The sequence below is a fragment of the Euleptes europaea genome, chromosome 1 (genome assembly GCF_029931775.1).
Source record: "Euleptes europaea isolate rEulEur1 chromosome 1, rEulEur1.hap1, whole genome shotgun sequence".
Classification (NCBI taxonomy): Eukaryota; Metazoa; Chordata; class Lepidosauria; order Squamata; family Sphaerodactylidae; genus Euleptes; species Euleptes europaea.
In genome coordinates, this window is record NC_079312.1 from 147774882 (window position 1) to 147801587 (window position 26706).

Genomic DNA, 26706 nt, shown 5'->3' on the forward strand with positions numbered 1-26706 from the left:
TGAGAAGGCGTTTTTAATCAGGGCGGAGAGCTCTGCTCTTACAGGAGTAAAACAGGCTGCATCTATGGGGGGGGCGAAGTCACCTTACCGGCAGTCGATGTCTCCGTTGATGCTTCCCGTCCTTGAATAATAATAGGCGAGCCGCCTGAGGACGGAGCATTGCGAGGCAAAAAGGCGAGCCGCCAGCCTCCTTCATTTTCCCCGTTTGTGCAGTGTGGGAGAAGTGGCTATAGCCGCTGTGTTCTCCTGGCTGCTTCCCGCTGCTTCCCGTCCTTGAATAACAATAGGCGAGCCGCCTAAGGACGGAGCACGGCGGGCGAGGCAAAAAGGCGAGCCGCCAGCCTCCTTCATTTCCCCCGTTCATGCTGTGTGGGAGGAGCGGCTACCGCCGCTGTTTTCTCCCGGCCGCTTTCTGTTGCGATCTGGCAGTCGCGTCTTTCAGGCGCGGCAGAGCAGCGTGCGTTTTGCAGCAGGCATTTGGCGCGCTTGTTAGCGGTCGAGCCAAGCCGTTTGTACTTGCCTGCGCCGTTCTTGCCGCTTTTGCCTTTCCCTTTTGAGTTTTGGTCCTCAGGTCACCAGAGTGACTGTCCGAGGGTTCATCTAATTGTAGTGGTAAGGCCACTAGCAGGCTAGGGTCTAAATTGGCAGGCGCTATATAGCTGTCCTGATGCCGATCCGCCATTTTTTTTTATTTTTTTTTTGGCGGGAAAAGACCCTTCTGAGGAGAATAGGCAGAAAATTAAGACAGTAAATAGAATTGAGTAGTAGATTAGTTAGGTTAAGTTTAGGTTTGTTAAAATAAGAATATTTTTAGGTCTAATAAGTAAGGTTAAGGTTTCTCTATTATTTCTGTAGCAGAGAGCTGCTAGAAGGCTGCTCTCCCGTTCAAGGCAGGAAATAGAACTGATCACAAGGGGGCGTTTACCCTCAGAGGTCAGAAAAATTTAAATATTTGGTTCCTGCCTCCCGAGATAAGAGGAAAAGGAAACACCCATAATGAAGATGCCCTTCTCCCTCTGAGCGAGAATAGGTGATACCTTAAGTCCCAAGACAGACTTTCCACTCACCTGGAGCAGTTCCGTCTTGTCAAGATTAAGTTTAAGAATGGAAATTTGAACCCAGTCCTAGCCCAATACTCTAACCACTACACCATACAGAGATCGTCTCAGACTTTTGCTTCTAGCATAGTGAATCTCACGGGTATTTTCACAGACATGTCTCACACTTCACCCACCAGTTGTTTCCTTACCAGACCCAACACAGGATTATGCAACTATAGACCGCATAAGGAATTACTTGTACAGGAACGTACCTCTCCAATTCTTACAGGGGTTCCTGCCAAGGTAGGGATGCAGGGCAGGGGGCAGCGGTCTCGACATTCTGGATGAGTCACTACTCGACAGTCTCTGCACTTCAGGGACAGTTTTCCAAACTTTATGCGTTTGCCACATGGAACGCATGACTCTGGTTTGATAACCTGGGGAGAGGGGGAAAGAAAAGACAACAAGCACACATGTAAGGCACAGGCCTGATATGGAACAAAGTACTGGAAAACTCAGTCTAAATTATTTCCTGATGAGACCTATTTATTCCAAGATTTGTATCCTATCAGCCAAAGATGGTCTGTTGTTTCAAGAGCCTCAAGTGTAAGTACATATAAGATGACTTTCTGCTGTGTTTTGGTTTTCTCCTTCCCAAACTATAAGCAACATTAAACAGCCAAATAGCTTCCTGCACAGTAAGTAAACCAACTTCCTAAACCAACTCAGCAAGTCTGCCATACAGGTGTCTAGGTAGAAAATTACCATTTGCATTAAAATTTTGTTTTCTTTTCCTTATTTAAGGGTTAAGCATTACATGTAAATGCCTGCTACAGGTTTGCAAACTATGGCTAAGTATCTGCACCAAGAAAGCCACAGTTTACTTTAATGCCTTGCAATGCATTAAGCAGGACATGCTGGAGTCTCCTTAAACATAGATCTTTGTTGGATTCAGTTGTCAGTCAAAACAATGATTTCACGCATGTTTAGGAAAACAGAGCTGCACTTACCTGTCACTGTTGTTCATAGTGCAGACACACATCAGGACTGCGTCTGTGCACAAGCCTATTACTGGAAAAAACTTCTAGCCTAAAGACTATTGAAGGGGCGCCCCTCCCTTTGGAATGCATTGGAGGCTTCGCACCCAAACCATCATGTGATTCAGGGAGGACCCTTCCCTCAGTTCCTGAACGCTGCCGAAAGCTCGAACAATACAAACAGAAAACAGTGAGAGAGCCTACAGCGGGGCAGGAGGGAGGGAATGTGTGTCTGCATGAAGACCTCAATGAACAACTGTTACAGGTAAGTGCAATTCTGTTTTCATCTTTTGTCTCCGTGCAGCCCCACATTGGGATCTTAGCAAGCCATGTACCGTAAAGGAGGAGGGAGGCAATCTCACCAGAAAAAGGAATAAAGACCGGACTTTCCCACATCCGTGTCATTTCTGGTTTGCAGGTCCTGGGAGTAATGTCATGTGAAGGTGTCCTCCAACAACCAATGACCCTGGTGGTCCCTTCCAACTCTATGATTCTATGACCAGGTGGCAGCCTTGCAGATGTCTACAAGAGAGACCCACAGGTGGAAAGCTGCTGAAGAACCTCGAGCGCATAGGGATTGTGCCTTGACCTCCTGAGAACATTGTTTACCTGCAGACTTGTAAGAAGAAAGCACAGCGGAGACAACCTACCTACAGACTTGTAACAAGAAAGCACAGTGGAAACAACCCACCTAGAGATGGTTTAGGAAGAAGAGGCTTCATCTTTGTTGGGGCCAGAGTAACAAATAAAGATATTCTTGTCGATCCTGAATAGTTTTGTCCTATCAATATAATGTAGCAGAGCCCTTCTAACATCCAGGTTATGTAATGGTATTTCTGACTAAGAAGTAAGTTGAGGGGAAAACACAGGTAGAACAATCTCTTGTGCTGTCGGGAAAGCCGACAGGAGCTGAGAAGCATCCGGTTCGGGCAAACTCAGTGCACACGGACAAAGGGAAAATTGCTTCAGATTGCCCACATGGGAATTACTTGGACATGAAAGGGAATGGGAAAAAAATGATGGATAGCCACTTAAAGATGCCCAAAGGCACATGCCAGGCAAGTCGAAAGAGAGAAACAGTGTGGAGGTGTTTCTATGCTAATGCTAGAAGCCTCCAAGCAAAAATGGGGGAATTAAAGTGCATGGTTTTAAGAGAAAACATAGATATAGTGAGCATTACAGAAACCTGGTGGAGGGGAGAGAACCAGTGGGATACAGTCATCCCTGGTTACAAACTGTATAGAAATGACAGGGAAGGGCGTATTGGAGGGGGTGTTGCTATGTATATCAAGGAAGGCATAGTGTCTAATAAGCTAGGGACCATAAAAAGGGCAGACTCGTCCACAGAATCCTTATGGGTGACGATTCCGGGCCCCAAAGGAGATTTAGTACTAGGGACGTTCTACCGGCCCCCTGACCAAATGGCTCAGGGTGATCTTGAGATGGAGAATGAAATTAGGGAAGCATGTAAAGGTAACGAAGTAGTAATAATGGGAGACTTCAACTTCCCCAGGGGTCAGCAAACTCATTAGTCAAAAGAGCCAAATATCAACAGTACAACGATTGAGATTTCTTTTGAGAGCCAAATTTCTTAAACTTAAACTATATAGGTAGGTACACAGTTTATTAACTTAATAAACTTTAATTAAAGTTTTTAGTCTTAATTAAACTATAGGTACACTGAATAAAACTTGATATCATACTTAATAGTGATCTTATTTATTGATAAAAATTAAATTGTAAGTCCTTGCCATTTCCCCCTCCCTGTCCGGAGGCCTCGTCTGGAGGCCTGGTCTACCGCCATAAAAGCCTATTGGTAGGCCTAGCCTCCGGCTTGAGTCCCAGTGGCCAGGTCTACCCATTGGCTTTCTAGGCAGTAGACCTGGCCTCCGGAGGCCCATAGAAGCCAATTGGTAAACCTAGCCTCTGAAGGGGGACTTTTCCCCCTCCTCGGAGTGCAGGTCTCCAAGAAAGCCAGTGGGTAGACATGGCCTCCCAATGGGACTCAGCCGAAGGCCAGGTCTATCAAAGGAAGCCCACCCTGCCCAACAGATGATAGGCGGGGGGGGGGAGGAACCGCCGAGCCGCCTGCCCTGCAATCGCGCGGCTGGAGGGGAGGCTTTAGCCTCCCAACTATTGAGGGCAAGGGCAAGGGGGACCCGGCCATTCTCCACGGCGGGGGGGGGGGGGGGAGAGAGAGACAGCGCGCCTGCTCGCCTGCTCTCTCGCGCTCGCTTGCTCTCTCTCTCAGGTGCGCCGGCTCTGCAGCCCAAGTTCGGAGAGCCGCACTCAATGGGCCAAACAGCCTCATGCGGCTCTGGAGCCGCAGTTTTGAGACCCCTGGATTAGATAAATGTATGCTCCAGTCAAGCCAAAGAGATAAAAATTTTAGATATCCTAAATGACTGTGCCCTCGAACAGTTGGTCATAGACCCAACCAGAGGGGAAGCAATCCTGGATTTAATACTCTGTGGTGCTGCCGGTGACTTAGTGCGGGATGTGGACGTAGTTGAGCCAGTTGGCAATAGTGATCACAATGGCATCAAATTTAATTTATATGCAAGTGGGAAAGTGACTGGGAAATCTCACACAATTACCTTTGACTTTAAAAGAGGGAACTTCTCTAAAATGAGAAAACTGGTAAAGAGGAAGTTGAAAGGATCAGTTAAGAGGGTTAAATCTCTTGAAAAGGCTTGGGGGTTACTCAAGTACACATTACTAGAGGCTCAGCTAGCTTGCATACCGCAGGTCAGGAAAGGTAGTAATAAGTCCAAGAGGTCACCACCATGGCTAACAGGTAAGGTGAAGAAAGCAATTAGAGGAAAAAAAGTCTTCCTTCAGAGACTGGAATGTTTGCCCAAACGAGGCGAACAGAAGCAAACACAAACTTGCACAAAGGAAATGCAAGCAGATAATTAGAGATGCAAAAAAAGATTTTGAGGGGCATATTGCTAAACACATCAAAACAAACAATAAGAAATTATTTAAGTATATTAGGAGTAGGAAACCAGCTAGGGAAGCGGTTGGACCATTGGATGACAATGGGAGTAAAGGAACTCTAAGGGAGGATAAAGCGATTGCTGAAAAACTAAATGAATTCTTCTCATCTGTCTTCACTGTTGAAGATACAGGGCAGATTCCTTCTCCTGAACAGAGATTTTGGAGAGGGGAAAATGAGGAACTGAGGCAAATAGTGGTAACAAGGCAGGAAGTCCTAGAACGTCTAGACAAACTGCCAACTAACAAGTCACAGGGACCAGACGGTATTCATCCTAGAGTTCTTCAAGAACTCACATGGGAAATTGCTGAACTTCTAACAAAGATATGTAATATGTCCCTTCGATCCGCCTCTGTACCAGAGGACTGGAGAATGGCCAATGTAACACCCATTTATAAAAAGGTTCCAGGGGGACCCAGGAAATTACAGGCCAGTTAGCTTAACGTCTGTTCCGGGTAAATTAGTGGAAAGCATTATTAAAGATAGAATTGTCAAGCATATAGAAGGGCAAGGTCTGCTGGGCAAAACCCAACATGGCTTCTGTAAGGGTAGGTCCTGTCTCACTAACCTATTAGAGTTTTTTGAAAACGTCAATAAGCATGTGGACAGGAATGAGCCTGTGGATATTGTGTATTTGGATTTCCAAAAAGCTTTTCACAAAGTCCCCCACCAAAGACTGCTAACCAAACTTCATAGTTACGGGATAAGAGGACAAGTCCTCGTATGGATTGAGAGCTGGCTGAAAAATAGGAAGCAGAGAGTAGGAATCAATGGTCAGTTCTCCCAATGGCGGGATGTGAGCAGTGGGGTGCCTCAGGGACCGGTGCTTTTCAACCTGTTCATCAATGACCTGGAGTTGGGGTTAAACAGTGAAGTAGCCAAGTTTGCAGATGACACCAAATTATTTAGGGTGGTTAAAACAAAATCGGACTGTGAAGAGCTCCAGAAGGATCTCTGTATACTGGAAGAATGGGCATTAAAATGGCAAATGGGATTCAATGTGAGCAAGTGTAAAGTGATGCATATTGGGACAAAAAATCCCAACTTCACATACAGTATACACTGATGGGATCTGTGCTGGCAGCAACAGACCAAGAAAGGGATCTTGGGGTGGTAGTGGATAGCTCAATGAAGATGTCAACCCAGTGTGTGGCTGCTGTAAAAAAGGCAAATTCCATGCTGGCCATAATTAGACGAGGAATAGAGAATAAAACTGCTGATATCATACTGCCCTTGTACAAATCTATGGTGAGACCACACTTGGAATACTGTGTACAGTTCTGGTCACCACACCTAAAAAAGATATTACAGAGCTTGAGAAGGTGCAGAAAAGAGCAACCAAAATGATTAGGAGACTAGAGCAACTGTCCTATGGGGAGTGGTTAGGACGCTTAGGGCTGTTTAGCTTGGAAAGAAGGCTGCTAAGGGGAGACATGATAGAGGTCTATAAAATTATGCATGGTTTGGAGAGAGTGGACAGGGAGACGTTTTTCTCCCTCTCCCATAATACTAGAACACGGGGTCATCTGCTAAAGCTGGAGGGTGAGAGATTCAAAACAGATAAAAGGAAATTTTTTTTCTCACAACGCATAGTTAAATTGTGGAACTCCCTGCCCCAGGATGTGGTGATGGCTGCCAGCTTGGAGGGCTTTAAGAGGGGAGTAGACATATTCATGGAGGAGAGGGGTATTCATGGCTATTAGTTAGAATGGATACTGGTCATACTGCATACCTATTCTCTCTAGTATCAGAGGAGCATGCCTATTATTTTGGGTGAGGTGGAACACAGGCAGGATGGTGCTGCTGCAGTCGTCTTGTTTGTGGCTTCCTAAAGGCACCTCATTGGCCACTGTGTGAACAGACTGCTGGACTTGATGGGCCTTGGTCTGATCCAGCAGGGCCTTTCTTATGTAGATGGAAGTTCGAGACAACCTTGGGTAAGAATTCTAATTTGGAATGCAAAACTACTCTTTCATTATAAACCTTAAAGAAGGGGGAATCTAGTCTAATCTACCAGTTGTGGCCTAGGAGCGAAACATGTTCACTAAACCCTTTAGGAAATGCTTTGAGAGTGCATTTGAGAAAACGGTGGAACCTTCTACAATATCATGATATGCAGAAATAGCTGCCATATGGACCGTGATTGACGAGATTGAAAGGCCCTCGTCTGTCAGTGCTAACAAGTAGTCCAAAACTACAGGGAGAGGGAAACAAAAAGGGGGAGAAACCTCCAGACAAGACCCAGTCTTCAAAATGGCTCCATTTCCTTCCATAAGAATAAAATGTAGAGGGTTTTCTGGCCTGAAGGAGAAGCCTTCTGAGATAAACCTAGGGCCTTGGATGTGGCCACCATACCATTAAATGCAAGCGGGTGACATTGTGGTGCAACAGCCCATCCCATGTCAGAAAACGTATAAACTCATGGTTGGCTAAACTCATGAGTTCCTAAACCCAGATCTGGTGGGGCCAAAAGGGACCTACCACTATACAATTGGTTAAGTCGGCCTGCAGTTTCGCTATGACTCTGGACAGGAGCAGGATGGGAAAGAGTGCATAAAACAGGTACTCTGTCCAACGGATTTGGAAGGCGTCACCTATGGGGCAAAATTCCCAGCCTGCCAGTGAGCAGAACTGGGAGGCCTTCCTGTTGGCTTCTTTTTTTATTATTAATTTTCCCCCTAATATATTATAAAACATACAACAACATACAACAAAAAGCATACAAGTCACAAGACATAACTATTCTGCCTGTCAATACATCTCTAGGACAAGTTACTGTTTGTGAATAACTGGAATGGGTTTATAATCCTTCTAACCTGAACTGATATAAAACTATTAAATGCATACACAATGTAATATTGGTTGCTTAAAACTACATTGACCTGCTATATATTTATCTATATATATATTTACATAACTAAAACATTATACTTTCATGTCAGTGAATAGTTAAAAGAATTAAACTCAATTTGCTGATATCAAAAGTTAGCTTATATGGAATTTAAAAAGCAGTTTTTTAAAAAAAAAATTAAAGATGATGAAATGCTTTCATATATCATAACCTTATTTAGTTGTCTCGTTAGTATGCCCTCAATGACATTTTGTGTTGAACTGCCATCTCCCAAAGAAGAAGAGCCTCCCTGCACAAGGGTCTGGAGCCTGTACCTCCCTGTTTGTTTATATAATAAACTGCAGAAGTGTTGTCTGACTGAATCAAGATGTTGGATTCTTGTAAGATATTTGAAAAGGAGGTAAGGGCAAATCTAACTGCATGCAGTTCTAGGACACTGATATGAGAAACCACATGGTCAAATCCCCTTACGCATTGTATCAAAAAGCCACAGCAATGTGCACCCCAGCCCAGGAAGGAAGCAACAGTGGTAACAGTGTGGTCAGGAACCAAAGGGAAGACCAGCTGTAAGATTGTAGTTGGACCTCCACCAATCCAGAGCCCTGAGGACCTGGCATGGAATGAAGAAGTGGTGATGTGGAGTATGGGTGAAAGAATCATACTTGCTAAGTAACCAGGTTTGAAGTGATCTCATATTCAAACGGGCATTAGGGGTCACCACTGTAGTAGATGCCATGAGGCCTAGCAGGCGCTGAATGGGTCTAAGGGATTGCCAGCGCATCAGGTGAGCTAACTTAATGACCAATTGCTAGGATCAGTTCTTTTCCTGGGACAGGAAGGCCCGTGGAGATCACTAATGTGATCTGAGATTCAAGGGCCTCTCTTGAGTAAGCTGTGATCAGCCAATCGTCAAGGTAGGAAAAAACTGCACAACTTTTTGTGCGTAGGTAGACCACCACTATGGCCATGCATTTGGTAAAGATCCTAGGGCAGTGATGGCAAACCTTTTACAGACCGAGTGCCCAAACTGCAACCCAAACCCACTTATTTATCGCCAAGTGCCAATACAGCAATTTAACCTGAATACTGAGGTTTTAGTTTAGAAAAAACAACTCATACATTCGCATATTTTGCATTAAAAGAAAAACACAATAACAGAGCTTTTAATGATACAAACAACTTTTTATTGAAAGGTAAAAGTTTGCATTTGGCATGCATCTCTCCAGGACTCGTCCTTTGCTCAGCCACCGGACATTATTGTACATAAGTAAACAATTATACTGTGCCTGAACCTCCTCAAGAAGTACTTGAAACTGTCCACAATTCAGAGCATGAGCCATGATATAATTCACCATTTTTGTGACATCTTTGAGGACATCACCAACTTTTTTGAACAATTAATGTGATTTTTGCTGTTGTGTGCAAGCTGATAATTTGTCTACCCTTGGCTCATACTTTGTAAGTTTGAGAGCAACACATGCAGCACTCAGGTCATCTGTTAGCCTGTTTCTGGTGTCAGATTTGATATAATTCAAAGCTGAAACCAGCTGCTCACAAGTATAAGGTGATCCAAACAAAGTAAGGAAAGCAATCCCAAGTGCTTTCATTGACTTAAAATTATTTGGCAGAGAATTCCACACTTTAAGGATTTCATTTTGAGAACTAACTGTGCTGCCCTTTGGCATCCCTTCTATCTTCTCAAGTGTTTCACGCAGGTCATAGGATTTATTTTTCCAGATAGAGCTTTCTTGAAATTCTATTAGCTCCATTTCCAGATTTTCTAAATCTAACCAGTGTAGGCAGGAAAGATCAAGTTCTTCAAATTTGGCTTTATCTGGAGAAGTAAGAAAACACAGGGTTGTCTCCATTTTATGGAACTGTAAAAATCTGTTACTGAAATTCACCTTTGCAGCTGCTACAATGCTAGAAAATTCCTTGTAGATTTCCTGATGGCTTGTAGGATTGTCTGCAAATGTTGTAGAATTTTCTAAATGCTTTTTTAGATAGGCGGGGCCCCAGACAAACTGAAGACGGGCGGGGGGCCCGCAGCTCAGCTGAGGGGGGGGCATGGCAAGGTGCTCCACCACAACCTCCCGGTCCAAATTGAAGACAGGCAAACAGAGGGTGCCAGCCCAGAGAGAGGGAGGGTGCCAGCCCAGTCTTGGGGAGCATGGGCTTGGGGAGAAGGAGCACAGCCCTAGGCAGACGCAACGGGTCCGCGCATGCCCACAGAGAGGGCTCGATGTGCCGGCTGTGGCACACGTGCCATAGGTTCGCCAACACGGTCTAGTGACTGTAGCCAGGCCAAAGGGAAGGGCAGTGTACTGGTAGAGGTGCTGGCCCTGTAAGAAGTAAAGGGAGCATCTATGAGCAGGATGGACGGAAATATGAAAATATGTGTACTTTAGGTCTAGGACTGCAAAACATGCATTAAGACCAAGGAGCTCCATAATAGCAGGAAGGGAAATCATCCTGAGCTTTGAAACCAATAGACCTCCATCTTTTTTGTCTACAACAAATACTCTGAAGAAAAAAGACCAACTGGGTGAGTCATCAGGAACTTGCTGAACTGCCCCTTTTTGAAGGAGCTCGGATGAGAGCTCGGGTAAGAGATTGTCCCATGCCAAACAGGGGGAAGAACAGGGAGGCAAGCTTTTAAACTTCAGGCGGTAGCCTTCTTTATCAATTTTTAGAATCCATGCATCAGTGCAAATCAAAACCCACTGGGAATAGAAACAAGACAATCTGTCTAAAAAAGGAAATGCACCCAAAGGTGCAAACTTTTAGTCAGAAACATTGTGCCTGTTGCTGATCTTTAGCAGACAGGGGACCTGGGGCCTAGAAGGGCCTCACACTTGTACCTGGACTGATGATATTGGAACTGACACTGAGGATATGTCTGGTGTTGCTTGTGGGATGCTGGTTCCTGAAAAAGCGTGTAGTGAATCCCTGCTGGTGTTGCAGGCACCTTTCTCTTGGTTACTGATTATAAGAAACCACACCAAGGAATTTAGCAGTTTGTCTCTTTTTTGCTGTTAATAAGAAATTCTGTTGTGTTAGCTACGAAGAGTGTAGATCCTTCAAAAGGAAGATTTTCCACTTGGGAATGAATCTCAAGGCATTGTCCCAAGTTAGGAATGGCATCTTATGGTCACAGCCCTTGCCAATGCCCTGGCAGAGACCTCTGCAGCATGCTTGCCTGCAGCTATCTCCTGCTTGGAGACTTTCACTGCTTCGGACTAAAGGAGCTGCACCATTGATGTTGCTTCCTCTGGGAATGCATCCAGGTTGGCGGGGGGGCAGAAAAAGTTGATGGCCTCCCATAATGCCTTGGTAATTCACTATTCTATAATTAAGGGAGGCAAAAGAATAAACTTTCCTCCCAAGGAAGTCCAGTCTCCTACTTTCCCTGTTTGCTGGGGTGGAGTGTTGGCCAGGACGGTGGCAGGATTGTAGTTCACCTGGCACTATTGATGGAGGGGTTCACAGAAAGGTACTCCACAGAGTCCTGCTTGATTCTGTACAGGTTCTCCAATTTCTTAGAAGCTGGAGCAGTAATAGGTTCCTTCCACATGGTAATGCCAGATCTGAGAGTCCCTCCAAGCAGAGAAAGGCTACAAAACCAGGATAATGTGGGTAGATCCTGCTTAGGATTTTGTATTGTGGTTTGTTTTCCAATGTAGACACATCAGGCTCCAAGCCTTGAGCCATCTAAAGCATTTGCTCCCTATATAATTTTAGATCTTTGCTGGGGGAAATAGCACCAGGGTCGCCCACCTGTTCATCTGGAGAAGCTTCACAATGGCTCTCGGAACTGTCAACAGAAATCTCAGGTTCATCTTCATACTGTTCAGAACCAAGATAGGTTGTAGGTTGGGTAAACTCTGGGACAGGGCCAACGAGGGTTGGAATGGAAGACGATTCCAGGGGCCTGCTTGCGACATCAAGTTGTTTCAGTAAACAGAACTTGATCCAGTCTTGGATCTAGTCAGGTGATAGGAGAGATCCAGTCGAGGCACGACCATGAGACCAGGCGGGCTTCTCTGTTGGTTTCAGTAGATCAGCATTCATGCCAAAGTCATCAAAGATTCTGGGCTCAAAAGTATCTGAGAAGGTGGGAACTGGTGATACAGAATGAATGGATGGTGTCGTGGGAGGGCTAGGTAGTTTGTCTGGTTCCGGGGTTGGAACGGGAGCGTCATTGGCCTTATTAGGATCCATAGAGCTTTGCTTGTTCTTTGATTTTAGTTCTGTTTCACTTGCTCCAAGTAATGGCACTCGGGCTCAGGAACAGACGGGACCTTAGAGGCCGTAGCTGCTGTAGAAACCCTTTCTGAGGTGGTCAAAGGCGGAACCGAGTGGCTCAAAACAGTATCCATCGCAACCTTGGAGGATGTTGGAACCGACTTGGGACGAAGATGGTGTGTTAAGGGTGTCAGAACCCAGCTTTAGTAAGGTGGCTGACAGAGTCTTTTGCCACAAGGCAGTTTGAGTCTGGCAGTTTTGTCAGGCCTGGCCTTGTGGGTGAATTTTTGACACATCCTACAGGCAGTAACATTATGAGCCTCTCCCATGCACAGGAAGGAGGCTTTGTGCTCGTCAGTATGAGTCATTTAGAGCATTTCTTGAAAAGGGGCTTGGAAGCCATGGCAAGCACTAAGGGTTGAAAGTACACCTGATGGCCACTGGGCTAAGGTTAGGGTCGAAAAAGAGTCCAAAACTCACTAAACCACGCAGGAGGTACTCAAGCAAAACTAATCCAACGATGAAGGAAACAACAAAGCTAGAGAAGAGTTAGAATGTGTCCAATCTCGGGTGTGGCAAAAAAGGAACTGAGGGAAGGGGGCGCTCCTCCCTGAAGAACGTGATGATTTGGGCGTGAAGCCTGTGACACGCTCCAAAGAGAAGGTGCCCCCTCAATAGTCTTCAGGCTAAAAGTTCTCCCTTGCGGCAGGCCTGCGTGCAGACGCAGCCCTGATGTGGGGCTGCACAGAGAACAACAATGAACTTTAATTGTTTATTGTGGCCTTAACCTTTTGAAGCATCACTCTGCATTTGGCCAGGCGGCACCATAACAGAAGATGTCATGCTCCTCATGGCCTTACCTCCAAAAATTTGGTAGTACCGAGAGCTGAGCTTCACCTAACAGTCAGAGTCTGGGGGCAGTAAATTCACAGATATCATGGACTCAAAACATTTAGGGGGCTTTTAGAAGAGAAAAATCAGAGCTGGGAATTCATCCTGGAAACAAGTAATTTTCTTAGCACTAGAAAACCTGTCAAAAGTATTAAAAAACATAGTTAGAGTGTCAATCTATTGCCTGTCCGCTCACCGTTTTTGATACAAATTCATGTAGTCTTATCCCAGTGCTCCCAGGAGTGCTAGATCCATCTGTTTCAGATCTGGTTTCCAGTTTCCTGCTTCCCAGGCTTGAGTCACTGCTCCAGGGCTGTAGAATAGCTGAGATGAAGACAAGAAAAAAGAGCCATTTCCCACATTCCATCTTTGACATAGGACTAAAACTGGTGGAAGTGATCTTCAATTTAAACAATGGAGCATGCCATTTCTCAGCAAGTAAAATGTAGCTGCTCTTTGCAATAGCTGGCTAATGTAGCCAGAAAGGGGAGTTCCAAGAACAACCAATTGTGTGTCCTTCATTTCCTATATTTAGTATTAAAATAATTAGGGCATCATTTTCCCCCTCAAAGAAAAATAGTTTAGAGCCTTTTTTCCAGCAGAGGCTCAGGCTTGGGAGGGAAGGATATTTAGTAGTCTGCTTTTAGTGCACCTCTTTAATCCCTATTAGAGCAGATATACAATAAACATATGGGATAGATTTAAGGAGAACAAGAAAATATATCAGAGCATGTTTGTCCCCTATTGTATAGTACAAAATAAAGTGATATTTTAAAACGAAACTAAGCTACACAATATAAGTATGCCACAGAAAATCTGCTTTTGGTATACTCATAACAAATTTGAAGCAAACTTAAATATGAGCTTGTCTACTGTGTTTAATCTCAGTAGCAATATTGATCTGGATGGCCCAGGATAGCCTGATCTTGTTAGATCTTGGAAGATAAGCAGGGTAGGCCCTGATTAGTAATTGGATGGGAGACCATCAACGAAGTCTAAGGTTGCTATGCAGAGGAAGGCAATGGGAAACCACCTCTGAACATCTTTTGTCTTAAAAACCCTACGGTGTCGCCATAAGTCAGCTGCAACTTGATGGCACTTTCCACCACCAGCAACACTGAAGTATCTGATCACAGAAAATCATTATCATTTGTATCTACACCTTTATAGCAAGAGACAAAACATGGATTAAAAACTGAGGTTACAAGGAAGTCAACTATCTCAGACTAATTCTCAATTTGGACTCTCCCTATTGACCAAAATATCTATGTAAATATCTATGTAACTAAGGGATATGGTAGATGTTTCTACAAACTTAGGAGAATCCCCAGGTTTGCTGAAAAATCCAAAAACAAAAAGGTGCAGGGGGAGGGAATCCTGAAGTACTAAAACATAACATCTGTACATGTGAAAACAATAATGAGATAGAAACAACTGATATTTTGGGTTACTGTGAAGGGTCCAGTAGAGGAATGGGAGGGAATGCAGTGGCTGGGGAAGAAGAGGAGAAAGGGAGTAAAAAATAGAAAAGTTAAGTGGGAGGGAAGAAAGGAAACAGGGAAAAGAAGGGCAAGCAGAGAGTAGGGGAGAATGGGGAAGGCTGGAGCAAACAAGGAAGAAAAAACAGTGGCAAGTAGACACACGACGGGGAAGGTGGGCAGCACAGTAGGGACAGGAGAGATGGGACAATCTGAAAACAGATACTAACCTGCTTTCCTACGATTTCCAGCACAGTAAGGTATAGTCTCAATAGTGGAGATTGCTTCAATTGGGCCTCCATTATTAGGTACCGTGAGGGTTGTTTTTGCCACTATTGATTCGTTTCCCTGAAATGAGACATCTGAGAGATTAACTGTAGCAAGATGCAGTCAAGGAAGATATATAAAAGGCTCTCTCTTCCTGAGCATATGAAACCCGTAATCCATTCTAAGTTAGTGCAGCCTCAGGCACTTATTTGACATATTGCACAGGACAAACTCTAGCTTCAAAAATGAGAGCTTCCGTAGTGAAACCGAGGAGACAGCAAGAGATATAGAAGGACTGTGACATGGATTCCATAATCCATTTTCACCAACGGAAGGGTACTTCTGACAGTGGATGGGGGGGATTTCCACCATTTCCCCCCTTCAACTGCAGAGTCTGACTTTGTCCCCTATGAGAATCCTTAACTTCCAGGAAAATAATGGGGGGGGGGGCACTCAAGGGGCTGTAGCATGAGAAAGAAATGTGAAAGTCTCACTCAGTGAGCTCTGCTTACAGATCTCATAGGAGCCACACATATATATTAATGGCCTAAGTTTCAATAATGAGGGAATACAGGCAAGAGATGGGCTGCCCCTTATGAAGACTGGAAAATGTGCTTGGCAGAAGCCTGATGAACCTGATCAAGAGGTCTGTGGAGAACGGAGATAAAAGGCCCAAAGGCAAGAATTAAAGACAGGGTCTCAGGTGCTACAGGAGTAACTGGAGTACCAAAAAAAGGTAACAATAAGGTATCTCTACTGCTATTAGAGCATAATTACTATGGTTCTCAATACCTAATCATTAAACCTCAAAGTATGGGAAATAAATTGAGGACCTTGAACTACTAGTACAGGAAGGTAAATATGTCTTAATAGGAACTTGACTCCTGTGATTAGAATGTAGCAGTTGAAATGGTTCAAAAAGAACAGATACAAAAGAAAGTGTACACTTGTCCACTTTTTTTTTACACAATTGGCAGCCATCTATTGTATACTGAAGTAAGAGGAAAGCACAGGAAATTAGGAAATATCACCATGAATCTTTCAAGAACAAATCCTATCAGTTTGAACATCTTTTTTTTATTGAGCTATGAGCGTAGTGGATCATTGGAATGCTGTGGATGTAATGCATCTTAATTTCAGCAAAGCTTTTGAGAAAGCTTCCCATGACATTTTGGTAAGCATATTGGTTACCAAATTGGTGTGCTAGATAATACCATCCTTTGGATCCACAGCTGGCTGGAGAACAGACAGTTCATCAGTCTGATTCACAGTAAATTCTCTTTCTTAAATTATCCTTTCTGGGTTGGGGTATGCAACAAGCACCTCATTTAATAGACATCTGCCAAAATGTCCTAAGAGTATTAAGTCCTTGAATCTTCCCTAGTATGAGGGAGTTCCAATGGCCCAATAAAAAGTCCCATTGTACTTCTCTTGTAGAATTCCAACAAGGTCAAGGCAGTCCTAAGATCTTCTGGGAGATCATTCCAAAGGGCTGGGGGCAACCATGAAAAAGCACATGAACAGGCCCTCAGAGGGAGCTGTGTGCGAGCTAAAGAATAAATACTGCTTTGCTGAACAAAGGGCCACATAGACTCATACTGAAATGACAGACTTTCAAGTACATGGGCCATAAGTCATGCATATCTCCCCATATAGCAAAACTGACAAGGTTGCTACAAATGGGAAGGAATCCTAAGCTCCTTGGAGGAAGGGCAGCATAAAAAGTATAGTGATTTTTTTAAACTAAGTAGCAGCCATGTCATAAAGAAACCAAAATAACCTTTGCAAAACCACATACCTGGTCCACTGTAGAACCAATGGAACGAGTTTTCTTTAAAGGACCAGGTGGGCCTTCTATAAACTGCCTGGATGAGCGCTATAAAAAGATATTTGTAACAGAGTTAAGATCAAATAATTCCTGAGAAAAATGAAATTAAGTTTTATTAGGGTACTCAAATACTAAATTTGTTCACATCTTTGAACTTCCAAGAGATCTAATCCTCTTGCAGTATTCTAAAGAAAATGTTCATTGTAAATTTTGCTTGAATTGACTTCTCTAGGCTGGGGTATGCATAAATTACCTACTAAATGAGTAAAAGTGAGAAATAGTAAGTGGGAAGAGAGGGAGAAAGGAAGGTCTCTAGGTTGGGGATGTTCTTTTAAATATATGAGGAACAGAATTAAACTTTTCAGTTGTATTAAGCTGCAAGACAAAATTGTGGAAGTTTTACCTACAATCTTAGATTCCATGAAACTGAATTGTTAAAATTGTCCAAGAAATCTGAACCAAATTTCAGTCTGAAATAAGCAAACTGAGTACACCTGTACGTCTAGCACAAACCAAATTTAAGTGGCACAGTAGACATGCAAGTTTGGCACAATATGTGTTCTATTGACAGAATGGGAACACATGTATCTAGTGAGATGTAAGCACTCGTCCCATCGAAAACCAAAAGCCACACCAGGAGACTTAGTAGTCCAAAAGTGTTGGTTTAATGGTATCACAGGCAAGCAGAACTTAGAAATCCAAAGGCAGGAATGGGGGGGGGGGGAATGTCATGCACTTGATAATATAAGAACACTAGAAAAGCGGCAGCAATACAGTCTCATGAGATAACCTCAAACAGTCTAGAGTCACCATGGCTCCCACGGGCATCTGCTAGCTTCAAAGGGAATAGGAATGCAGTTTTAGGGAAACAGTCCTTGAACGAAAGTCTGTGAGAAAACGAAACTATTTGAGACACAGTGAGCAGGCCTGACACTGGAAGCCTATCCCACAATGGCAGGGGGAGGGAGAACAGAACTGTTCCAAGAAGGACATCGCTGTACACTTTGAAGGAGAAGCTCAAGAAGTGTGAGAGATTCATCAGTTTGACCTAAGTGATGAACTAGTGTAGAAATTCAATAGCGTGAGAAACCAGTTCATATCAGATCACAGAAGCCAATAAAGGGGAAAGGAAGTACACACCCTTTTCTCTCTTTTTTTCAATCTGACAGTCTTTACCAATGTGGAATCCCAGTCCTGGAGATAAGAAAAGAATCTGGTTAGCATTCTGTAGCTTGCAACTAGATGCATGCTCTTTGTTCAATTAGATTATCTATCAATTAAAAACAACTAATCCTATGACCTGTCAGATCAGGGAGTGCAGAACTGATATTACATGTGCAACACACAGTGGTACTTGGAAGCAAAAAGTTAAATAATGAAGATAAGGGAAACACACATGGACAGGACAAAACTAATTACTTAGAATTATATGTTCATAACACCATTTTAAGACAAAACCACGTAAGAACTGTAAATGGAGAACTGTCGGTGGAATGGATCGTTCCTGCCTCTTCCCTCCCACTGTAGCCCTCCACATGCCACACACACAAAAAAAACTCTTGCTGGTCTCAGTGTGCAGCGCAACAGGTGAGTCTGCAGTGGAAAGGCTGAAATTGGCAATAACCCCTCCCCTACTCTTCACCCACACTCACAGAAGGGTCTTTCTGCTCACATAGGATAGACTTTGGATTTAAACCATTTTGAAAAAGCAAACCAAGTGAAGAGAGATCAGTTATTACCAGTGATTCATCAGTCTTGTCAAAGCTGATGTCAGACAGAATTGAACCAGATTCGTCTATTGTTGACAGTCTACAAAATGAAAACATACATATATTACACACAGAGAACACTCTTGTTTGATTACTAACCCAACTGCTCAGCCTTTTGAACACAGCTGGTAATGAATGCCAAACCGTAAGCAGAACTATATACATTATGTGCACCTGCAATTTGGCTGCACAAGAACAGAATTGGATGTCTGCAACAGAAGTTGGAATACTGAGATTAGCAGCTTTCCTTTTTAAAAAAAATAAAAGACCAAAGAGGATCCTGAAAATAAATAATTCAAAGAGATGTGATAATTTGTGTATTTTCTTGTCAGGATTTATGTGCTTTGGGTGTAGAACACACATACCCTCCAGGATATATGCAAGGTTATGTGCAATGCTATTTTTAAAGAGACCTGGAGAAGCAAGGAGAATGAGCTCTTCAACCGGGCTGTCACTTGGCCAGGCTGGAGAGTGATGGCTTCAACAATGAAAAATTACCACAGAAAGACCTTTCAAAACATGCTGGATTTGTTTACCAAGGATTCAGAAATTAAACTGGACCTTCAGGATGAACTTGCAATATGCTGCACAGCTGCCAGTCACCAGGTTTACTGGGGCCCTGGTCTCTTTTGCCCTGCCACACCCTCTCCGACATTCATCTTTCTTTTTTACCTCTGTCACTCCAATATTTAATCAAGAGACCAAGTCATTTAAAAGCCTGGATATTGGAGGCATAATAAATGCTGATTACATAATCTACTCTTGTCACATGCTCAAGGTTTGTAGGATGCAGAAAGAGGGGAGAGAGGTAGGGTTTTATTCAAAGGAGGCACACAACACAGGATATAATTATATGCATTTCCCCCAACCTCTGCATGAAACAGGCCAGCACAAATGAACCTTGGATTACTTACCATGAAGGTTGCTTGTGCTCTGAGAAAAGGACGGAATCTTGAAACTGTTGAAACCTGAGTGAGTCCCACTGGATGCTCAGGGAGGCAGGAAGCAATCTTCAACTGCATGCCTCCTGGGAGGGAATCACTCACTCCTCAGTTTGAGGACTTTCCAAGCTATAATGAGACAGGAAGGAACCAGAAGGCACATAGAACTACAGTAGAAGAAAAGAACAGGTGCCAAAGAGTTAAATGGAACAGAGTGAAGACAACAGAGGATCACTAAATCTTCCTAAGGTGTCCTTCACATTTTTGTTTATTTTTATAATCTGAGTGCTGAACTTGTCTGTTAAAGGTACTGAGTAAGCTTCCGCAGCTAGATCACCATTTTTCTGGCTTCTTTGTCATTGATCTACTCCATCTGGGGTGGGCAAGATGCCCTCCTTACCTCAGAGCAGAAGGAACCTTCACGGTAAGTAATCCAAGGTTTGTTCTTGCTCTGAGGAGGAGGGCATCTTACAACTTGGGACCTCCAAAAGCTGTGTCCCATTACGGGGTGGGTACTAGTCTTCTTCCACCACTTGTTGCAGAACTCTTTTGACTGCAATGTCTGATGAAGACAGATATGGAAGACCACATCACTGCCTTGCATATCTTCTCCGCCGAGGCTTGGCGATCAAATGCTGGTTATGTAGCTACACTTCTAAGTGTGCAGTAATGCCAGGGGGTATAGTGACATCACTTTCCTTGTAAGTACATTAGATGCATTGCCTAACGCTATGACTGATGGAAGCTCATGACATCCCACTCCCCTTGTTTGGGGTGGTCAGAGAGATGAACAGAGTATCAAGACCTTCTAATTGATCTGATGCATCTGGTATAAATATGAGCACATCTCGAGTCAAGCGCGTGCCACTCCTTCTTCTTGTCATGCTTGGATGTGGACAGAATGAAGGAAGATGAATTTACCTTAGGTATGAAGGTAGGATCAGGGCACAGTATTAATATGTTATGAAATACACATAGACCCTTCATGGTGGATGGGGTTCCTTGTTAAGACACCCTGTGATCGGATGCGACTGCTGGCAGGAACAAGATTTACGTACAGGGCCAATTAAGCGTGATTTCCCTCAGTGCTTCAAAATGATTCTTGGTGAGTGCCCAAAGGATGACGTGCAGTCCCCGGTTTGGGAACCTGTATAGCATAGGTGGACTGGTCTGTGTAGTACCCTTTATAAAGGATTTGATGAGCGGAGTCTTGACAACGAAGGTTCCTGCTATATGAGGGACTATTGTGGCAATGGTTTCCACTTGTCTGCGCAATGTAGAGGCCTTGAGATTCTGGTGTACACCATCCTGCAAGGATGCTGATAACTGACAATCTTTGGCTGGACAAAGAGGAGGACAAAGGCTGAGAGGAGAGAGAAGAAGAAGATTTTTATATGCCGACTTTGGTTTTTATATGCTGACCTTCTCTACCACTTAAGGGAGACTCAAACCGGCTTACAATCACCTTCCCTTCCCCACAACAGACACCCTGTGAGGTAGATGGGGCTGAGAGAGCTCTTGATAGAACTGTAACTTGCCCAAGGTCACACAGCTAGCTTTGTCTGTAGGAGTGGGGAAACAAATCCAGTTAACCAGATTAGCCTCCACCGCTCATGTGGAGGAGTGGGGAATCAAACCTGGTTCTCCAGATCAGAGTCTATCACTCCAAACCTCCGCTCTTAACCACTACACCACGCTCAGTAGACAAGATTAGAGACAAGTGTAAGAAATCTAGAAGGAACAGAACAAAGGCAGGTTTGCTAAAGTAAAAGAGAAAGTAGTTGCAGCATCGCTGCTGCTCTCCCTTTGCTAGGCAGGAAACAAACCGAGGAGGAGTGGGCGATTCCCTCCCAGGAGACAGGAAGTTGAAGATTGGTTCCTGCCTCCCCAAGCAACCAGTGGAAATCACTCAAGTTTCAACAGTTTCAAGATGCCCGCCTCCTCAGAGCGTGAGCTTAGCACATGCTACAAAGTTCTGGATGATTTTTTTCTTATCCCTTTGAATGCAATTTTATTTTTAATAATGGGCAAGAAGTGCAAAATTTTGAATTTCACCTTTCCAGAGTAACAAAAATGTTTACAAGATGCAGCATTCCCTCACAATCCCTTTGCTAACCTTCTATTTAAATCTGAGCATCAATCCTAGGTCCAGCTCAAAGAAGCATTCCCAGAGCAACCATATAACTTTATATTCTATTTAATGTACCATATGCATGTTCATATACTTATAATAGTATTTATAACATCTTAAGTGTCTTCTTCAGTCACTCATTGTAACTCCCAAGAGTTACATTCTTTGACATCTTGTGCACAGAGCAGAACCCCATGCTTAACTATAAAAGGAGCCCTCGTACTATACACTGATGTTAGATCCAGATCAAATAACCTCTCACCTAACAAAAAAAATGACTGCTGTTCGTAACTACATCAGTTGCTCCAAAAAGTATTACTGAGCTGGTGTTCCCATCTCTAGGCTTATTACTGTACTAGAGGCGGAGTTATTGACATGCAGGTTAGCACTTCTACATTAAAGGAAAATATTTTTTACAGAGATTGGGTTATAAACCTAACAAAACTGGATTCTGCACCACAAGAGTGTTTCAACAATGCTGCACAGGACTCGCAACATAATTATGCAATTCTGCATGCCCCAGTGTTAGGTAAAACTGGTTTCCAACACAAAACGTGTACTGGAATTCTGTGAACCAAGAAACTTGGAAGTTTAACGTAAGTCATACAAAGCTATGAACAAGTTCCATTGTTATGCTGACTGTAGCACACAAAGTTATTATCTGTGCAGCCTATTGCAAAAATATCCTATATCAAGGTGATACCTGACTAGCCTACCTTTTGTTCCCACCGGTGGAAGTTTGAGGTCTGTTTAAGAAGGCCAGTGCCGACTTCTGTTCTTCACTCAGCTGAATACTGCCTGATGAATCACACATGAGCAGCTCTCTGATCAGCTGGATCTGCCGCTCCTACAAGTTAGAAAACATCAAAAGTAGTTTTGCTTTACATTTATGAGACAGACAACCCATAATACTCATAGCTTTCTAAAGAAAGTTGTTACACGAACTGCATATAAATACCTGTAAAGAGATATGCACCTGTCTCTCAAGTGATAGCATCAACTTAGTTTAAAGCAGCAGCAAAGAAATTTTGCTGGATCAAATTGCTACCTAGTGTAAAAAGATAAGGTACTCAAAATATATTTCGTTGAGCCATGAAGCAATTTACCGTATCTTACAGACTCCATTTGCAAATCACCATCGTTTCCACCATATTAGCATTTTTGAATTCAACAAGAAGGGGGAAAAGGAGGATCTGAGTAACTACTGTCCCATCAGCTTGACTTCTATACCGGGAAAAGCTTTTGAACAAATCATCAAACAGTCAGGCCATGAGCATTTAGAAAGGATGGATCTGATTACTAAAAGCCAGCATGGGTTAAGTTGTGGCAATCATTTTGTGGGTGGCTCTGCCTCCTGTGGCAGCCATTTTGTTGCTGTGCCCACCATGCCTTGTCTGAATTCCAAATGTGCCCACAGGCTCAATAAAGTTGGGGACCCCTGCCTTGGTAGGTGGAGTTAAGAGCTTGGGATACTCTTGGGTCCAGCCTTGTCAATGGATAATCAGGTCAGAAGTGTTACTATATTTTTGTTTAAAACACTTCTATGCTGCCTTTTTACCCATTTCAGGGTCCCTAAGGTGATGAATGTTAAAACAAAATATTAAAGCATTTGAGACATTAACAAGCATTTAAAATACAAATATATATATAAAATATATAAGACAATTAAAAAAAACCAACATAAAAATAATCACACAGACAGGGAGGAGGGCTATAATATAAGAGTTATTGAAGGAATGCCAAACAAAACAAACAAGTCTTGTTTGGCATTCCCTGGTGGCACATAACAATAGAGGAAGACAGATTAATCTCCCTAGGAGGGTGTTCCAAAGTTTTAGCTCAACAACCAAGAAGGCGCTTTCTTGGGTTGCCACCCCCTAGTCTCAGCTGGCAGGAACACCAGAAGCAAGGTCTCAGAAAAAGACTGGCGTGGTTGGGTAGGTTCATATAGGAGTAGGCAGTTATGGCGACCCCACTCCTTCCTATTATCTCCCAGCTCCCACTAATCAGTATTTGGTGCTGAGGGAGAGAGAGAGGGATCACCTTACTTCTTGTTATTTTGCCAGAGGGTGTTATGTGGAGATTTAGCTTAGATGTTATACATGATGTCTTTAGCTTAGATGTTTGCAGGTTAAGTTTCTTCAGTTCTTAGGTTACAAGCTTAGTTCTGTTCCTCAGAATTCACACAGCTTCAGTTTCACAGACTCTGTCCCCAGTCTTGCTATCAGGAAGAAGGAGACTTTCAATCTCTATTCCCAGAGAACAGCAGAAGTATGGGGATTTACCAAAATCCCTCTTCCAGTTCTCACTGAACTACCCCATACCAGTGGCAGTAATCGTCCACACCACCCTGCAACCGGAATAGCTCTGTCCCCTTTGGGACCTGTGAAAGGGCCCTTTTCCACCCAATCTCAATCCTGTCACTCCACAGGTTGAGGGTTCCACTAGCTTTGGCTACACCGAACCCTTAGGGTTCACAGAGTTGTTCACAGCTTCATCGCTCACCAGTTACCACGCTCTGAAAGCTTTCTCTCATTCCAGTTACCAAGCTCTGAAAGCTTCTCTGTCTCTCAGAGCTCAGAGTGTCAGCTTTTTTTTGGCTGCGCCCACTTTTGGTTTCTCAGCTTCTGCTGAAGATTAACCCCTTGTTCGATTCAGCAGTCCTTCAGGTATGCTGCCCCCAAGCCATATAGGGCTTTAAAGGTACATGCCAGCACCTGAATTTGGCCTTTGAATTGAATTTCAGTTCTCATACAGTTCTATCTGCACACTGATTACTTGGCCACAATAGAGCCAGTGGAGTGGTGTTGGAATAGAATCTGGGAGACCCAAGTTAAAAACCCCACTCTGACACAGACATTTGCTGGGTGACCATGGACCAGTCACACACTCTTCATCCTAACCTACTTCACAAGGTTGCTGTGAAGATAAAATGGAGGTGAGATCTTTGAGTCCCCACTGGGGACAAAGGCAAGGTATAAATTAAGTAACATGGCATGATCTTAGGGGACTTGTTATCACTGATGACAAGTGACACAAGAATACTGCCTGTAGCATTCAACCAGTCATAGCACTTTATTGCAATGTCAGTGAAAGAAGCATTATTTCAATGACAAAATGCAGTATATCAAAAAGAAGCAGAATTTCCAGACTTCCTTATAATAAGAAGCCTAGGTACCACAGAGGTGAATAAATGGGCATTTGTTATTCTTTACACAAAGTCTGGAAAGACACTTTTTTTCAGGAAACCAAGCCTCCATGTTTAGAGGCAGTAAACTGTGTCATACAATACAGAAGCGCTGTCAGCTCTGCTTTTAATTTCACTAAGTATACTTGGTTGACCAGTGTTGGAAACAAGATACTGACAGATCCATGAGGCTCTTCTTATGCCAAGTCTGCCACATTAGATATAATGAAATGAGAAGACATTTACATTTCCATGTTAACATGTTCTGTAAGATGGAAAACTTGTCTGACCCACAGCCACTATCAAGGAAAAATCAATTACTAAACAACGTAGTACATACCAACTTTTCACAGTCGGCCTCAGCTCGCTGCCTTCTCTTGATCTCCACATCCACCTGATTTCGGGCATGTTTCAGTTTCACATCCAAGGCACTACGTTCAGTTTCTGTTTTCATCAGAAGATCTTTGTACATGGAAACCTCATGATCCTTTTTTTGCCACCTTTTCCTGAACTCCTCAAAATTCCTAGCCAGTTGGATAAACTCTGGAAAGAGCACACATTGTAATCCATTTACAATCGATTGTTTCCTTACTATCCCTCTGCTCCCACTTTTCCTCCTTATCTCCCTCTCACTAAAAGTTTCCATAATGTGAAAACTTTGCAAAGGTTGTGGCGATCTTAATGGGAACATGGGAACAACAAGAACCTGAAATTAGTGCAAGGACACTATATCGTGAACCAATCTTATTCTTCTCATCATCAATATACATTATTTCTACTGAGCTATTCAGTCTGATTCACTGTTAAGGATGACCAAGAGCATAATATGTTTGAAGTAAGGCCTGTGACTAAGGCAACTTATATAAAAATACAAACTATTTGCCAATTGTCATACTAGAAGATGGAACTGTGGCTATAATTAACTTGAGAACAGATTTTATGGTTACAGATTACCACACCAGAAAGACGTTTAACAGCAACATTTAAATGTAACTTTTGTAACACGCTTCAGCAGATACCGATTAGTATTCTAGATGTCTGGGCCAGCAACTCTATTCAGCTAGACAATTATACAAATATTGATTTGAAAGGAAAAAGCCAATTTCCTTTAGCTGCTTAAAGCTGCCCTAAAGGGAATATAAACATTCCACCCAGCAAACCTACATCTACAGAAGATTGCACAAACCTGCCTCTAGCCAATGTCTCCCCCCACCACATTATTTACGAATGTCGTTACAGTGACTTCCCTCAAGCTCTCAGATCTGCAATGGTATATGGCAATGTAACATTACATCCCTGAGGCTACAGATAGAGTGAGGTACCTACAGGAACCATAATGTTTTAACCACATACTCCACACTGTTGCCTAGAAACCTCATTGCACAAACGCAAATATGCAGATCAGTTTTCTACAGAAGGAAGGCATATATCCCACTCCCATCAGGCTGCCAAAGTTGAAACACATTACCGGCTTGATCTAAAAGATTTGGAAAACTTTATCCCCCCCCCCCACAAGCTATTTAAGGTATATTTTAAAGCACAGAGTAGGAAGGGGCTTTCAAATACAGTACTGATTTTTGCATCCCTAACATTAGTTGTGTGCATAGTACCCCCATTGAGAAGAAGGTGACTTACGATACTCATTGCCTTCATTTAGAATTTCTGCCTGGCGCATAAGTTGGTCAAACAGATTTTGTATATTCAGCATCGCTGTCTCCATCTTCATGCCAAGAAACTGAAAAGATTCAAAATTAGTCCGTTTTCCATTTTTCCTGCCAGATACAGCAATTCTTGCCAGCAAGATTGAGTCTGAAACTCAAACACACACTACATTATAAAGGTTGCCATTTGCAGGCGAACAAGACAAGAAATATATAAATCGATGTAATGGCTGTGGTATTCATATTTTAGACAGACCAGACTTCCAAGCTTTCCACATACATAAAGTGATTAAGAAAGCCTAGCACAAAATCAGTATCGCATCCCGTCTGCCATCCAACATTTTTGACAATTGAAACATTCCAATATGTACATGGCACCATC

General features: G+C 43.2%; 1 protein-coding gene across 1 annotated transcript in view; it reads right to left on the minus strand.

The window, feature by feature from the left end:
* RACGAP1 (Rac GTPase activating protein 1) overlaps positions 1-26389 on the minus strand; it is a 54928-nt gene extending 28539 nt beyond the window's left edge. The window contains exons 1-9 of the mRNA XM_056855790.1: positions 26299-26389; positions 25004-25206; positions 22193-22323; positions 18375-18444; positions 17776-17829; positions 16606-16683; positions 14771-14888; positions 13259-13386; positions 1313-1477 (exon numbers count right to left, since the gene is read on the minus strand). Of these exons, the coding sequence (XP_056711768.1) occupies positions 1313-1477; positions 13259-13386; positions 14771-14888; positions 16606-16683; positions 17776-17829; positions 18375-18444; positions 22193-22323; positions 25004-25206; positions 26299-26389 (1038 nt within the window). The remainder of the gene's footprint in view (positions 1-1312; positions 1478-13258; positions 13387-14770; positions 14889-16605; positions 16684-17775; positions 17830-18374; positions 18445-22192; positions 22324-25003; positions 25207-26298) is intronic.
* Positions 26390-26706: the final 317 nt, after the last annotated feature.